Raw genomic sequence first — 16,090 nt, forward strand, 5'->3', positions numbered from 1 at the left:
CCTGGGCTTCACCGCTGTGACCGGGCAGGGGGGAGAGAGAGGCCGCTGGGGGGCCGCCAGGGCCGCCCTTGCTGTCCTCCGCCTCCCCGGCCGGGCACTGCGGGGTGCCGGGGGGGGGTGCCGGGGGGGGGTGTGCCGGTGCCGGTGCCGGTGCCGGTGCCGGTGCCAGCCCACCTCGGCGCTCCCCGCCCCGCGGCCCCGCTCGCCCGCCCGCCCTCCCTGACGTGTGGCGCTGGCAGCCCGGCCGGTTCCGCATTCCCGACCCCTCCCCGCAGCCCAGGGGCCGCTATATAACCGGGGCTGATGCAACCCACCCCGCCGCCCGCCACAGCCCGCGGGAGGCGCGCACCGGGGCGGCGGGGGGCCGAGGCGGCCCGGCGGGGACCGGCAGCGGCGGGAGGCGGCCGGGGCAGCGGAGCGGAGCGGAGCGGAGCCGAGCCGAGCCGAGCCGAGCCGAGCCGAGCCGGGCGGCGGCGGGGCTGAGCCCGCAGCCCGCTGCCGGCCCCTGCGGCCGGGCCCCGCGGGCACCCCGGCGGCCCGCTCCCCGTGCACGGTGGGTGCGGGCGCGGCGGGGCCGGGGGTGGCCGGGGGGGAGGAGGCCGGGAACAGGCGGCCGGGGTCGCCGCGGTGGGCTGGGGGGTGCGGGGATAGGGCCCCGGGGAGCGGATCGGAGCCCCCCGGTCCTTCTGGGGGTGCCGGGGGGGTTGCGGGGAGGGGCGGCCGAGCTGCGCTCCACCTGTCCGCGGGGTGCGCAGGTGGGGGGCTGCGGGGCTCCCCGCTCCCCGTGCCGGGGGTCTGGGGTGCGTGCGGGGTGCCGGGAGGAGAGGGGCCCCCGGGACCCCCCGCCGCCCCGTGCCGAGCCCGCAGGGGCAGCCAGGCGTGGGGCCGAGTGGAAGTTGCATTCTTCTGCACGGGCTGCTCCGGGAGGCACTTTGCTTTTTTTTTTTTCTTTTTTTTTTTTTTTTTTTTCCATGGTAGGGAAATAGGTTTGAGAGCAAACTGGGGGAAAGGGAGAAATACCAAGAGAGCAAGAGCCACATTATGTTTCCATTTTCCTTTAATGAAGGCCCTGTGGAGGTGTATTTGAAAACACAGGGTCTCCTATGCCTTCAAGGAGGGTGAGAACACTGCGCTGGCTGCTTCCAGGGCCATATGCAGCGTATGGTGGCCAATGAAACGGGGCCTGGCTCGTTCTGTTGCTTGTCTTGGCAGCCTGCTGCATGGCTTGTATTACCAGCCCTGGAACACAACCACTGCCAAACTGTGTGTGTGTGCGCGTGTGTTTGGACTCCGAGAGCTCAGCAGAAACAAATGCTTCAGCAGCTCGGAGCAGGATTTTTTAGCTGGTTTCAGGAGAACTCGCATGAAAAACTCTATCTGGAGGCCGGTGCCGGAGCCCGCGCTGGGAATTTGGCGGTTACCGCTTTCACGGGGACATCTGGGAATGCCAATTGTTGGAGTTCACATCCTCAGGATGACTCCTGGTGATTCAAAAAGGGAAGAAAAGAAGCCTGCCCATCTGGGGGACGAGTGGGTGGGTGCGGGAGCCGCCGTCGGAGCCGTCCCTGTGTCAGGCGGAGATTGGCTGCTGCGCTCCTCGGGTCTCTGCCATTTCTCGGGGCGGCCGGAGCTCACGGCAGGTTGCTGCTCCCTCTGCACACTGCGGCTGCTTCTCCCTCCTCGTTACAGCTGAGCACTTCCCTCCTTACAGGATGCCAAGGTCTCTGCTGTGGCCCTGGCCGAGGAGGAGTAGATATCTCCTCCACCTCAGCAGCGTGCCCAGCTGGGCTGTCTGAGAGCGGGCAGCGCCGAGCATCTGCCGTGCGGTCTCCTTCCCCGTGCTGGCGTTTGCTACTTCATCTGCTCTGCCTGGTCAGGTAGTGGGCAGCACGCAGTGTCTTGAGAGCCTGAAGCTGCCCAGAAACTCTTTTCACTGCGGTGGGCCGTGCCCCGTTGACCTGGCCCCAGCTCCCCCAAGAACAAGCCGTGGTGTGTGGCAGCCTGCACGTGTCCCGCAGTGCCCGTGTGGCAAGGAGCGGGCATGGCAAGCCTGGTGCCATCTGCCTTTGGCTGCTGGCATGGGTTTCTCCATTGCATGGACTGCCCAGAGCGTCAGTCCAAACCCTGCAGGCTATTTAGCATGCAGCCTGGGAGCTGAAGGTCTGTATGGGCCTCTCAGCTGAGCGGGGCTGCTGCAAGCTAGCCAGAGCTGGTCTTTATATGGCTTAGAGGTCTTTGTGGATGACCCTGGCATTCAGGGCACAATTCTGAGGAGTTTGTAGGGGGGCCTCTCATCTCTGAGGCCACCCTTGCCCCTGAGGTTGGAGCTCTGTGCCAGGGGAGGGCTGTCTTCTTGAAGAAGATTCCAGCCCTGACCACATGCGGCTGTGGAAGGTCCTAGGGGATTTTAACAAGTCAGTTGTTAACCTCAGTGCCTGAGCTGCAGCCTAGCTCAGATCAGCACATTCCCTCCTCCCCAAGTCCATCTGAACTGCTGTGGGCAGGAATAGGGTCGCTGCTACCTTCCTGTTCTGTGCTGCCGTCCGGTGAGTGGTGCAGCATTATTAAATGTCTGCCACGCTCCATGCCAAAGCCGTAATTAACGGCAATCTCTTAATGCAGTAGCTGCGAGGAGCCTTGGCTATGCTGGGTGCTGTACAGACCCCTGCTGTTACAGGTTGCTTGGAGGTGCTGCATTGCAGTGCTAGGGGTAGTGTGGTGCTAAACTGGAGCTTTTTGCTGCCCTGCGAAGGCACGGGGGAAAATGCTGGGGGAAGGAGGAGGACTGTGAGCTGACTGCTTTGCTGATGGCAAAGGGGGGTTATTTCTAAAGCTGAGGACTGATTTCTTGCCTTCTCGTAATGGCAATAAGAATCCAAAGCAGCAGACAGGCAGGCGTGTGGTGGCGCCACTCAGCTGGCGGGGGCTGCACGTGTGCCCCGGGGAGGCTGCCTGCTGTGGGCTGCCCCTTGGGTGCAGCGTCAGGAGCTGGGTGCCTCCCTGGTGGAGGAGAGGAGGGAAGCAGCAGGGCTCTCCGCGTTCCTGCGCTCAGAGTGCTCCTCGCAGCCTTCTCGCTGTGAGCGGCTCGGGCGTTCTTCCTGCCATCTGTGTGAAACCAGACATCCAGGGCTGAGCCAGGCTGCTCCCACTCAAGAAATCAGTCTAGACTTCCATCTCCTGAGGATCTCCTCCTCCAGAGCTCCTTCCTCTCTTCAGCATCGTGGCCCTGCAGCCCTCTTGGTGGAGCTCAGGGATCTGGGCCGGGACACTACGTGGAAGGGTGCTCACAAACCCGGCAGCTCTTTGTCCACCGCGTTGCCTGTGGGAGAGAAGGGAACAGGGGGGCAGCTGGGGCTGGCTGTGGGAAGGGCTCTTCTTTGCCCTTGGTTGCAGGAGCTGGCTGCAAACCTCATGGGATGGAAGTGGAGTGGCAGTAAGTGAGGCCCCGTGGTGTCTGCCATGCAGAGGTGGCACGCGGCAGCTCAGCACACCTGGTAAGCCACGCGGTGAGACCTTAAACTGGTCTTTAGACAAGGGGCAACCTCCCCAAATGCCATGTAGCACTAAGCAGTACTGCGTCCTTGCTGAAGGAGGGGCATGCACAGTTTAATCCCAGTGGGTGTCACTACAGCGCCTCAGTGCACCGCAGGTGTTGGGCTGCGCGCCCACGGGTTCAGCAGATGAATGAATAAATGCACAGCGCATGTTAAAGTCCATGTTTGCCAGCGCTGCTGCACGGGTATCTGAAGGACGGGTTACAACCAAAGGGCTCGGCTGTTGCTGTGTTTTGATGGTTGGCAAATAACTTTGATACTGATCGGCGTGGCCTTTGGCACTGGAAGTAACTGCTCTTAAAAATACAGAGCAGAAGAAGCTGGATAGGTTACAGAGTGACCTGCTGTAAGGAGCTACTTCCAACTAGGTGCATCTAGCGTTTAGAGCTGGTGGCTGCTGCCTGGGAATGGGAGCATATCACATTTTAGAAAACGGGAAAAAAAAAAGTTATTGCATGTTCAGGTACTTTTGGCACTGGGCATACGAGGTGTGGCTTTCTGCCTTCAGCGTGGTGGTGTTAACACAGCGTTCGTGGGGTGCTGAACCTTGATGTGGAATAATGTTTGTGGGCTCCACTGACCCGCAGCCCCCCAGCCAGAAAAGTCCAGATGGGGAGAAAGCAAGTGGCTCTGTGCTTCAGAAAACAAGTGATAGCCAATTGCCCTGTCTTTGTTTAGAAAGTTACATTCTTGAGGCATGAGAAGTCGGGCATGTCAGGAAAGGGCTTTCATATAAATCATCCTTCTGCCAATGAGAAGGAACTGGAAAGATGCGGTGTAGAGCATACAGACTGAGCAAACCTGATAGCCAGGAGCTAAAAACAAAAGTAAAAAAGGATGGTTAAGCCGTAATAAATTCTAAGGGACCAAAATTAGCTTCTCATGGATGGCAGTGTTACTTCTGATCTCCAAAGCAGAATTCTTGCTTGTTGGCCATGAACAGATGACGGGCTGACTTAGAGCCCAGGGCTCCAGGACTGCACGAACAAATGGCAACAGTATGCTAAGTGCTAACGTACTGATGAAGAGATCAAAGATAGCTTCGTACGGTAGGTTGCAGGCTTTGGCAGCGCTCCGATGCGTGGCAGCTGACAAGTAATGGCAGGCACCCAGGTCGGGCCTGGTGTGGCAGAACAACAGGCAGGCAGGGCCTTGGTTCTGCAGGCAGCGTGGAGAAGGGCTGCCGGGACAGACTGCCTTATGGCACTGCTTGTTAGCCTGGAAAAAATGAGAGACAGGCGGATATTTACAGTAGCAAACCCCCCTGGCTGGCAATAGGTGCCAGACGGTCTCTCTGAGCATCGGAAGGGTGCTGGGGTCAACCACTGCAGATGTCAGAGCGTGTGATAGAGCTTGTGCTGGAAGAAACCGTGATTTATAGCCAGCACTTTAACCAGAAACTGAAAATAAGGTTGTAAACAGCTCCCACTCTCACCAAGGAAGCTGACAGCACAGATAAGGCAGCAATGGCAATTTAGAGTGAAGTGAAGGGTGTCTGTCAGAAGCTGCTTTGAGATATTGTGGTCTTCGCTGTAGGATGGTGCTGTTGACAAAGCAGCAACTGCATCTGGCTTATAAAGAAGCAAACGGTGCACTGGGCTAAGTGAGGATGCAGAGGATGCTCCTGGGGGAATAGCAGGTACAAACTAAGGGAGCTTCTGCACAGGGAAATGAATGTGTGACTTCAGCACAGGTAGGCATTCCTGTGCTGGTTTTAGTCTGTGGGTAAGAATAGCACTGAAGAGGTGGCAGGAGGGGCATGAATATAGGCTAGCAACCAGAATACAAGCCCCCAGGGACCCTGGGCTACGTGGATTATGCCTACGCACGTTAGATTTATGCAGTAACTGCTGCGCAAACATCAGCTACCTCAGAAAAAGGAAAAAAAAACAACAATGAACTCAGAGTCCCCAGAAAAAGCAACAGCAAAGTCAGTATGGAAAACAAAGCAACAACAACAACAAAATCACGAGGAAATAAAGACAAAGTGTAAGAAAAAGAACAGGAGCATATGCAGGGACAGCGAAGCTGAGCAAATGTGTGGGTCAGTAACAGCTCAGTAAAGCTTCTTCCCACTAGGCAGCTGGCTCCGGAAAAGAGCAGACCCCAGCAACAGTAGAAAAACAAGGAGTACTCCATGCTGCCTTTGATAAAACATTAAGTGAGCCAGTGTCACAGACCATTGACCATAAAGACGTGGTTGGGGGACAAAGGACAGAACCACTCCTCACTGCTGTGAAAGATGCAGCAAAAAGGTGAGAAAAGGAAGCCGTACTGTTGTCAGCTTTTTGGAGATGAGACTGCAGATAAAATAACTGAGCTTGCCAGCAGACTGCAGGTCTGAGACCTGCAGTTCCAGAGCGAGGATGCAAAAGTGACTGCAATAATTAGGAGGGTTTACAGACATTTTGGCAAAAGGTCAAGTCTTGTGTTCCAGTGCTTACCCAGAACAAGGGGAGGGTAGGAGCAAAGCTGAAGAAGTACAAACTGGGTTTTGACCCGTGAAATCACGTGTTGACCAGACTTTTGCTGTAAGGTTAGTTGCTGAAGAGAGCATTGAATGACACAAGCTGTGCATCGCTGAGCTGAAGTTTTAAGAAAGCCTCCTCTGTCTCATAATTCACTGTGGAGCATCTTGAGATGTTGTGGCACAAAATGATGAATAGCGTCAGTGCAGAACGCACAGCTACAGGGAATGTAAACTGGAGCAGCTGGCGTCATGCAGATACCAGTGTCAGATGGAAGACTACACATTCTCTTTCCCCTTACTGCTTTGCTTTGCTGTTGGCTTCATTATGTGAAGAAGCATAGCTGATACAATGCAGGGATTGTGTGGTTCTGCAGTAGGACACCGGAAAGCTAGGTCTTACTGAAGATGCAACTTCTTTCAGCTCATGTAAGGAGTCACTGAAAGACTGCCTGGCGCTGAAGAGGAAAAAAAAAGTTTGTGTTAATAACCAGCTATGAAAAGAACAAATCTAATAAGAATTCTAGCTAAAGCATGGTGTTAGAAAGCGAAGGAATCAGAGGTGAGTTGGTTCCCGTTCCTTAGAAATAACAAACACTGCAAGGGAATATCCAGGGAGGAATTACAAATTGGCAATGCACCAGCTGTATTCACCACTTCCAGCAAGATCTGGCTATTGAAAAGCTGCAACTTAAAGGTCAAACTCAGATCTTGCACCTCAAAGTTATTTCTGCCCTAATGTGCAAATGTGGTAGAAATATGCTGGAGCTCTAGGCAGGCATGTTGGTGTCTTCCAGAGTAATGGCCTCAGGAATAAGGCTAAATATTAAATAAAGTGACATACTTTGGCATTTTTAACATGATCAAAGTACAATTTCTTACCTGTAGTGTTATGCAGGAAAGCAGGTGAAAGTATTTGGGTCTTGGGTACCTGGGAACAGAAGTAGTTGGACATGAGAGTCCCTGTGATCGGCAGTGATGGTGCCTGCGGCTGTGGCGCTTCAGGGACTGGGCTAGATTAATGCTCCCTGCACCCTGCTCTGAGAGGGGCGGCATCTCTCCTCATTCCCTTGTTCTTGCGGTTACAGCTCTGCTGGAAATGGTTTACATTCCCCTCCAAGGTCTAACAACTTGACTCTTGGCAGTTCTCGGTGTGCTCCTGAGCTTCCTGACCCCTGAGCAGGACCTCATTTGGAGGAGCCTTCCTTCTCGCCTAATTCTCAGCTCGTCCTAATGTGCAGGCTCACCTTCTTCCAGGTAGCTCCTCGTGCTTTGGTTTGAACTGCTTTAGATTTAGTTTAAGCTGATGCATGTGTGATGTGGGCTTGCCCATGCAGTAACTGGGCTCAGGATAAGTTTACAGAGCAAAATAGGTACTGGGACAGCTCCTTCACTCAGGCTCCTTCAAGGCACATTAAGCCACCAGACCAAAGATGCAGAGGGAAAAGGTGGATGAGATAAAGCACAACGTTTTCTCAAATCCTTGGCAAGCTTTCCCTGGGTAGCTACTCAGAGCTGGAGTGCAGGGTGGCACTCAGTGGTCAGGTAGTCCCATAGCCTGGAGGAAAAAAAAATTCTTTTCCCTCCTTATTTCATAAATTATATTGACCATGAATTCTCTGTAGCTGAGTACCTGGACTGTCCAGCCCGGCACATAGGTACAGTTGCTGTCGTGATGTAAAACAGTGAGTTAAAACCAGGTTCCCCAAATCAAAAATGAATTTAAGCATCCAGCAGTGGGCTCGAGTCAGGTCCCAGCCTGAACCATACGAAAGGGTGGGCCAAGGCCCCAAATTAGTGTGTGCCAGTGCAGCTCACAGTATTTGCAGGAAGGAGGCTTCAGGGTGTTCGTATACCTCTGCCACGGAGTCCTAGTGTTTCATTATGCCTCGGCTGTTCAAGCTGGGGGTGGATGTCCATGGGGCTGCTGCTGGGGGTGTGCAGGAGCTGGCCCCGGCTGCGGCGCTGTCAGCGGGCCTCTTCCCAGTGCCACCGTGTGTCACCTCACTGGTGGTGGCTGGGAATGGGCTCGTGATGCAGTGCATGCAGTTATCCCCACACGGCAGTGTGAGATAACTCCGCTGCTCTATCCTGTGGCAATGTGTCCGGGGAAGGTCCCCTCCCCTTTGCCGTGCCACCTCACTGGCCAGGCACTGCCCTGTGGGGTGGGACAGTTTCTAAGGAAGATGGTAGGGATTTAGGCAATACCTGCTTGTGTTTTCCGAACTGGAGCACAGCCTAGGGCAGGACGGTGCCTGGTTTCTGGGTATCTTTGCTGTGTAAGGCCTGGACGGCAGGGAAGGGAGGTGGCTGCAGCCTCAGAGCACTGCTGGCACCATGCAGCGCAACCTCCGCAACGTGGAGCTACAGCTGTCCGCTTTGGGGATTGCTCTGGGAGAATAAACGCTTTGCATTGTTTTAGTGCTCTGCAATCTCACTGAGTTGACGTGTGGTCTCTTCTGAGGTCAAGTGTCACTACCAAATTTTTTCCCTTTTATCGTCAGACGGGCAGGAGTCCATTTCATCAGGTAGCATCACTTCCCTTCAGAAGTTACTCATCTCTCCTGTCTTTGCTCCTTTTCAGGCTGCTATGTCCTTGTGCAGGTCATCTCCCCCCAGCCCAGCATCCTCCCCCCGCATACCAGCACTGTGAGCTCTGGCTTGCCCTCCCCTTTCTCGTCTCTCCTCCTGAAAGATGACCGCAGCAGAGGGCTTGCTTCCTGCTCGCTGCATGTCACTGCCTCTGTATGGTCATGGTGGTGCTGCATTTGCTTTCCACGCTCTTTCTCAAGTCCTGCTGGTTACCACTGCTGTCTGCCGAGCACAGTCTGCCTTGGGACAGCTCACACTGACACCTGGGTCTCAGTGACAGGTTAGAGTGTATGGCAGCTCACGGCACATTGCAGCTTGTAGGTGCTCCCTGATGCAAATCCCTTGGTCTGTCACATCAGGACGGCTTGCACAGCACTCGTGCTGGGAGCTGTGGAAGCTTTTGTTTGCCTCTCTGGTCTGGACTAACCTGTATGATTGGCTTTTCTTCCCCCTCACTGCTCATCTCCTGTTCCCTGACATTAACTAACACATCAAATAATCTCCTGGGCAGAGAGACATGCCAGTGCCAAGAAGTCCTTAGCTTCTCTGCTTGTCATGGTTAAGACTTTGACTTGCACTTGGTGACCCTGCGTGAGCAGGGGGTTGGACTAGGTGACCTCTAGAGGTCCCTGTGCGACTCAGTGATCCGTCACTCCTATCCCACGCTCGGCTCCGCGCACGTTCGCAGTCTGGTGGTGACAGATCTGTCACCTGGGATGGCTAGTACTGGGCAGCCGTGGCTTGTTAACGTGTGTGTGCCTGCACTTAGCACAGCCATACCGCCTGGACCAAAAATCTGCAACACCCCTTGCCCTGTCTCTCAGCGTGAGAGAGTGGATGCTTGGGAAGGAGCAGGGCGAGCACACGTTACCCCTCACCTCATGCGTCTCCTGGCTCCGGCAGCGGGTGCTGCCAGCTTGCAGCCCCTCTCCCCCTTTGGGGTGCCTCCTGACACGGGTTGGGATGGGCTGGCCGCCCCCGGGCTCCCCGTGGGTGCTGGGACCGGTCCGGCTGGGCAGAGCGGCGCAGCGACGTGTGGTTGTGTTCGGGGCGGGGGAATGGTGGCTGCGTGGACAGAAGGTGACTCCGCGTGTTGTAACTGGGTCGCTAGAGAGTGTCCCAGGGCTGTTACGCAAGCAGAGACGTGCTTACGTGGTAGCCGACAGCCACCTGCTCCCTCTGCTTTTTGGCTGATAGGACAGCGCCAGCTCTACAGGCTTCTCAGTTTAGGTCTAACTTTATTTCTGTATCTCTTAGCCAGTTGTTCTGCACGTTTCCTGGTAACTCCCTTTCTTCTGCCTATAAGCGACTTGCCAAAGCTTGTCCCAATCTTATTCTCTCTCAAGCTCCAATTTTTTTTTTCTCTCCTGATAGCAGAAGCCTTTTGCACGTTGCTCCGCTTCCCCTCCCCTCCAGCCTTTGTTTCCTCGTGTTTGTGCTGGGAGATGTTTGTTCAGTGGCAGGTTTCTCCCTCAGCAGCTTTTCATTGTTTTATCCTCAGTCCCCGTGTGCTGCGCCCCGACCCCGGTCAGCAGGCTCAGCCTGCCCAGCAGGCAGCCAGCCTGAGGCACGGTGCGGCCCTCACAATGCTGTTTTCTTCTCGTCCTAATACCTACGCGTTAATCAAAACTCAGTAAGAGCAAACCTTGATCTTCGGCACTCCAGAGAAAGGTGTGCCAAGACCAACAGCCCGTGGGACCACATCGCTGTTGATCCTGTCAGTCCCTGTACCGAGCGCCTGTTTCTCTGGTGCTGTGCCGCTCAGGTCTCTTCTTCTTCCTGACCTACAGGCCAGTGGATCCCAGCAGGATTTGTGTATTTTGGTTTCTGCCACCCAACTTCTGCTCAGTCCTTGCCTTTGCCATCCCTGGGGGAGAGCGGCAGCTTTACCTGGGCCTGCGGAGTCGGCTGGCTTTGTGCCACGTTGCGAGCGGGCAGTAACGGGCCGTGTCTCTCTCTCTGCAGCCCGCGGAGCCGTGTCCCCTGCTATGATGCCAGGGCAGATCCCCGACCCGTCGCTGACGGCCGGCGCGCTGCCTGGGCTCGGCCCCTTGACGGGACTGCCTGGCACCGCCCTGACCGCCGAGGAGCTGAAGTACGCCGACATCCGCAACATCGGGGCCATGATCTCGCCGCTCCACTTCCTGGAGGTGAAGCTTGGGAAGAGGCCCCAGCCCGTGAAAAGTGAGGTGAGTCTGGGGGCTGCTGGCTGCGGGCGGCCCCGCTGGTGGCGCAGGGGCTGTTCCCTACCGCTGCCCAGGTCGCTCTGTGCCCGGGCGGCCTGCCAGCGAGGCCGGCAGCGTGGTTAACCAGCGTGTCACGCTGCCTGCTGGCGGCTGCACTGCTGGCTGCCTCCTCCCTGTCCCTGCCACGGTGTCCCAGACGTGACCGGTCCCTCACAGCTTTTGGCAGCCGGCTAAACTCGAGCCCCCTTTGAGGAGCTAGGTCTGGCACAGCCGCTGCTCGGGGCCTCGGCTTCATCTCGGGGCTCCTGGCGAGGGGATGGTGGGCGGCTGCTGCTTGGTCCCACGGGCTGTCACGTCACGATTGTGTTACAGGGGCTTGGGAGACACTTGCACAGCGTTTTCCTTGTGTGCTTGCCTGATGTTTTGGCTGGCTCCTTGAACCTTGCTGTACTGGTGCTGTTTGCGTCAAGCAGTGCCAGCAAACGGAGCTGGAAGTCCATCAATGCGAGGCCCCAAAGTGGTGAGAGTGGTGGCTTCTGTCAGAAGGACTGTTCGGTGAACGACCCTACTGAACCGTCCTCTTGCTCCTGCTGGAGAATTCTTCAGACAGCGCTGTGTGAGGATGGCGCGTTGTGCGTTGTCAGGGGTGTCAGTGCAGAGGTGCTGGCTGTGTGAGAGGCTGTCCGTGGTGAGCTGTGAGCTGAAGCAGATGAAGCAGCAGCTCCAGGGAGCTCCGAATGAGTGCTGACACTTGGTTTCACCCAAATCTTATGGTAAATGCTCAGCAGCATCCAGGCCCACCCATGGGGAGGGTTCCTGATCCTTTACACCCACCCCTTGTGGTGGACTCCTGCTGGGAGAACCGCTGTGGTCAAGCCCCTCAGGCACCTTTCAGTGAAGCCCTGTGTCCAGTGGTGTCCTGCCAGCTCACACCGTGCTGGGGGCCGGCTGGAGCCCACCTGGGAAGGGGCTTGGCAGCTCCATAACGATGGAGCTGGGGACTGGGAGCTGTGGGAAGCCAGCAGAAGACCTGGGAGGTGCTGAAGGCATTGGTCCCTCCATGGGCAAAGCAGTTATGAGTTGGTATCTAAAGCCAAATGTGGTCCCAAGCTCCTGGTCTGCTACTTCTGTAGCAGCTTGATCTGCAGATTCCAGGGAAATGTGGAGGAAAGACGAGGGGAACCCCACCAGCAGCCCCCAGATGGCTGCCTCCCCTGCAGCTTCTTCCTCCCTTGCACGGCCTGTGGAGCCAAGGAGTTGAGGATGGCAAATGGAGCTGCCTCTGGCATGGGCTTTGCAGCAAAAGCCTGGGAGAGCTGAAGCAGTAGCTGCTTATTCCGTGAGTAGCCAAGAAGCAACCCACGCGTAATTTTGCAATGCAGCCTGCAGCTGCTTTCCTCTTGCAGGGAGATGGAGCCTGAGGAGGCTGGGCGCTGGCGTGCCATGTGTTGTGCAGAGCCGGGGAACAGGCAGCTTTTCCCCTGGCACAGGGGTATTTGTCCATGGCAGCGCACACAAAGCCCACGTAGCGGGTGGTGGAGGCACTGTTACCATCCCTCGTGCCTGTAACAGAGCCGAGTCCTAACCCCCAGCACCAGGGCCATGTCACCTTTCTGAACTGAAACAGAGGCAGAAAGGAGATAAGCTGCTTTCCTGAAGTGGCAGGAGCTGTAGGCCAACAAAAAGCAGAGCCAAGAGTTCAGGCTGCCGCTATCTGTGCTGAGCCACTCTCCCTGAGCACCTGTAGGCACCATCTAAAGGGCATGGCCCTTCCCTGGCCCTCTGTGGGTGTAGGGGAAGCTGAAGGGGACAGGGAAGGGACGCTTATTCTTTGACCCCAACTGAGAAGAGCAACTAAGCATGGCAATGTGTCAGGCAGTTCACAGGGGGACAGTGAGGCTGGTGCTGTCGCTGTTCTTCCAGGAAAAGGCAGCAGAGCACGGAGTTAGAGCCTGCTTGGTCACTTCTGCAAATGCCCACCACATCTGCGTTGTGTGCATGTAGTGAGAGCTGGCAGCTGGTGGGACATGGGGCCGTCGGTGCAGATCCCATCCTGGTTCTGCTAAGTATAGAGCTGCTGTGGCAGAGGGATGGTTGCAGCCTGGCACTGTGGGAAGTCTGTGCGTAGCTTGTGCTGCCTTTGCTTGATATTTTACTCCCATTTAAAATCACAAATTTGATATAATGCTTGGGAAATAACATAGAGAAGATGCAAAAGCTGTTAGTGCTATAAAACTCGGACATTGTCCTCCAAATACTAGACATACAGCTTACTTAACTCTGCCCAGTCAATGTTTCATTCTGTCCTTGCACATCACGTTGGGATGTTTTGATTAGAGGAATTTTGGTTCTGTAAATGGTAGCAGCTTGTGCAATTTGCTGTGGGTGGTGGCACCTGTGGCCTTCGTTTCCTGCAGGCACCACTGATGTATCTATGTCTAGGATACTCAGGTGGTCCCCACGCCCACCACCACTTCGTGCCCGTGGTGCTGGAGATCTCTTGGCTCCTTATGAGGTCCCTAAGCCCAGGTGTGAGAGCAGCGAGGCTGATCAGATGGTGTGTGCTGCGAGAGGCTTGTCTGGGAGATACGTCCCTCGACCACGCTGGCCTGGGGAAGTACGAAGGGAAGGATGTGGCCGCCTTGGCAGGCTGGAGTTGCCCTTGAAGAAGGTGCAAGTAGACTGTGGAAGTGATCATAAAGTAAATGTTGCTGCCACTGTATTTGAAAAGATGTATGCTGTCAGCTGATAGGAATAAGGCAGTTCGGTCTGACATCTCAATCATCAGAGTCCCAGGCCAGATGTTTATGGTTATTGTTTGTGGGTCTTAAAGGCCCAAAGGGTCTTTTCTCCCACAGCTCTGCTGCAAGGTGTCACCTGGATACTGAGCTCGCAGGGCTTTCCAGCACTCACAGTTCTCTGGAGAAGGAACTGGTTTGGGTTCTCGGCTGTAAGCGTGCCACAGGCCACTTACACAGGCTTTGTAGTAAATATCCCTAAATACTTTGATTATGGGTTTCCAGCCCATAGGGCTTATTAGCCTGGTCTGTGCGGTTTGAATCAGATAGCAGAGAGCAACTGAGTCACGGCAAACAGCACCGGCACTGCTGTGTCCCGTGTCCTTATCGGAGATGCAGCACCTGTCCCCACCTTACTGGGGTGGCCCGGTGGCTTGGCCCCGGCATTGAAGGCACATCAACGTTAGAGGCTGTGGCAGCGATGTGTTTGGTTCCTTGTAAGGGTTAGACCACGTCACTGGTGACCACTGGTGAGGGCGGCAGTGGGGCTGCCAGGGGCTCCCAGCCTCTTCCACTTGATGGCTCTGACCTGGGCTTCTCCATCTTGTTGCAGCTTGATGAGGAAGAGGAGAGGAGGAAAAGGCGCCGGGAGAAAAACAAGGTAGCAGCAGCGCGATGTCGTAACAAGAAGAAGGAGAGGACAGAGTTCCTGCAGCGGGTGGGTGCCCTGACCTGGAGGTGGGCTCTGGGCATGGGGAAAGAGGGCTCTGATAGTCTGCCAGTCTGTGTGCTGGAGTAGGAGCACCCTTGGGAATGTGGCCCAGGACAGGGGCCTTTTGCCCAGATTTCTGGAGGTTTCCCCATTCAGAGGCCAGGTGCCCTCTGGCCGTGACCCCAAGGCAGAAGAACGCTCCCACCACCTTACTGCTTTTCTGTAAGGGCTGGGGGGATGCAGGCAAATGACACAGCTGGGACAAGGAGCCATTTCACAAAGGCAGCTCCTTGCTGACAGCAGGATGAACCTTTCAAAATTTAAAAAGGCAGGTTTGTTTCCTGGTGTCCTTCCAGCCCATGGAAAGCAGCCAGGCAGGGTGTTCGCTGTGGTGCAGCCCTAGGAGCTGGCTGTGGGTTGGGTAGGAACTGCCCGGAGGAACCTGGTATCTCAGCATGGCCTCAGGCTGCTCCTGGCAAGGGCTGAGGAGCAGCGCTGAGCAGAGGTGGCTTTTTGGACAAATATTTCTTGCATCTGTTCCATTGGAGCAGTCACATGCAGTTGTGTTTCTGCCCTGTTAGGAGTCTGAGCGTCTGGAGCTCATGAACGCGGAGCTGAAGGCCCAGATAGAAGAGCTGAAACAAGAGAGGCAGCAGCTGATCCTGATGCTGAACCGGCACCGTCCGACCTGCATCGTGCGGACGGACAGCATCAAGACACCCGAGAGCGAAGCCAACCCGCTGCTGGAGCAGCTAGAGAAGAAGTGAAGGTGGCACTGGGCCAGGAGGAGGAGACAGTGGCGCAGGGTCTTCCAGGGTCTCTAATGTATGTACTGTATGAAGAACTGTGCACCGAGGCCTGGTGCATCCAGGACCCAGTGGGCTTCCTTGGGAACTATGGACCAAACAAATTTGGGGGCAGAGAAGATTGGGAACCTGTCAACCGTCTACTCTGAGGCTGAACCCGGGAGCAGGGCTAGCAGCGCGGGCGAGGGCAACCTCTCTGTGATACCTCATCGCGGCCCTTCGGCCTGCTCGCGGCCCCGGGGACCCACGGCACGGCGGCATGTCCTGCGAGGAGGAGGAGAGGAGGAGGCACGGGAGGAGCTCCCGCTTCGCCTTCTCTTTTCCCCACAGCCCCTCAGCGTGTCCGTGGGGAGCGGGGCCTGCAGGCAGGAGGGACGGCGGCGGGACAGCGGAGCGGTGCCTGCAGCACTCCCGCCCCGCTGCGTGCCGGAGCCGTCCCCGGAGGCCGCCGCCGCTCCTGGCGCACACTCCGCACGGAAACCCCAACCGAAGAACCGCAAACACTTGACGCGGCCCCGTCTGGTGGGCAGGCCTGTCGGGGCTCGGTGGCGCAGGCGCCCCCCACAAGCACACTCTCAGTATAATGTTTACAGCCCAGCTGTCCGCGTCGGCCGTGCTTTTGAATGCACATTTTTACACTTTTTTTAAGATATTTTTTACAAAGTTTTTATACAGCGATCTCTATATGGATTTATATAATCACTAGATGTGATCCCATAGAAATGTATGTTATGATGGTCTGTTTGTTACAAATGCATATGCCACAGTTATCTCCATTGTGTTACTTGTCCGGCAGCGTCCGGCTCCTTCCCCCAGCATGCTGGGAAGGGGGTCCAGCAGCCCTCTGCAGTGGTGTCGCTGCCATCTCCATCCATGTATGTCCTTCATAATACTCAGTTCTGTATCTCTCAGTAAATGTTACCTTTACATACGCTGTCCTCCTGTGCTTTGTCTGGGCCAGGCCGTGGTGGGCTCTGACTGGAGTTTGGCATCGTGGCAGCAGCTGCTGGGTTTCTGGCTGTGCTGCATGTCCTC

General features: G+C 56.1%; 1 protein-coding gene across 2 annotated transcripts; it reads left to right on the forward strand.

Annotated features, from left to right (window-relative positions):
* The first annotated feature begins 300 nt into the window (after positions 1-300).
* JDP2 (Jun dimerization protein 2) lies at positions 301-15,986 on the forward strand. Of its 2 annotated transcripts, XM_066998127.1 has the most exons (4): positions 301-553; positions 10,579-10,802; positions 14,151-14,255; positions 14,831-15,986. In XM_066998127.1, exons 2-4 carry the CDS (start codon positions 10,602-10,604, stop codon positions 15,014-15,016), a joined length of 492 nt encoding a protein of 163 aa, XP_066854228.1. In that variant the 5' UTR covers positions 301-553; positions 10,579-10,601; the 3' UTR covers positions 15,017-15,986. The 2 variants fall into 2 exon arrangements, with proteins under 2 accessions (XP_066854228.1, XP_066854229.1); XM_066998128.1 differs by lacking the exons at positions 301-553; positions 14,151-14,255 and adding an exon at positions 960-5,809.
* Positions 15,987-16,090: the final 104 nt, after the last annotated feature.

The sequence above is a fragment of the Anser cygnoides genome, chromosome 5 (genome assembly GCF_040182565.1).
Source record: "Anser cygnoides isolate HZ-2024a breed goose chromosome 5, Taihu_goose_T2T_genome, whole genome shotgun sequence".
Classification (NCBI taxonomy): Eukaryota; Metazoa; Chordata; class Aves; order Anseriformes; family Anatidae; genus Anser; species Anser cygnoides.

Excerpts from the sequence above, each read along its gene's own strand:
- JDP2 (XM_066998127.1), top strand. The coding sequence starts at position 10,602 with ATGATGCCAGGGCAGATCCCCGACCCGTCGCTGACGGCCGGCGCGCTG. Across the intron at positions 10,803-14,150 it reads CCCAGCCCGTGAAAAGTGAG|CTTGATGAGGAAGAGGAGAG; the intron begins GTGAGTCTGGGG and ends ATCTTGTTGCAG. Across the intron at positions 14,256-14,830 it reads GGACAGAGTTCCTGCAGCGG|GAGTCTGAGCGTCTGGAGCT; the intron begins GTGGGTGCCCTG and ends CTGCCCTGTTAG.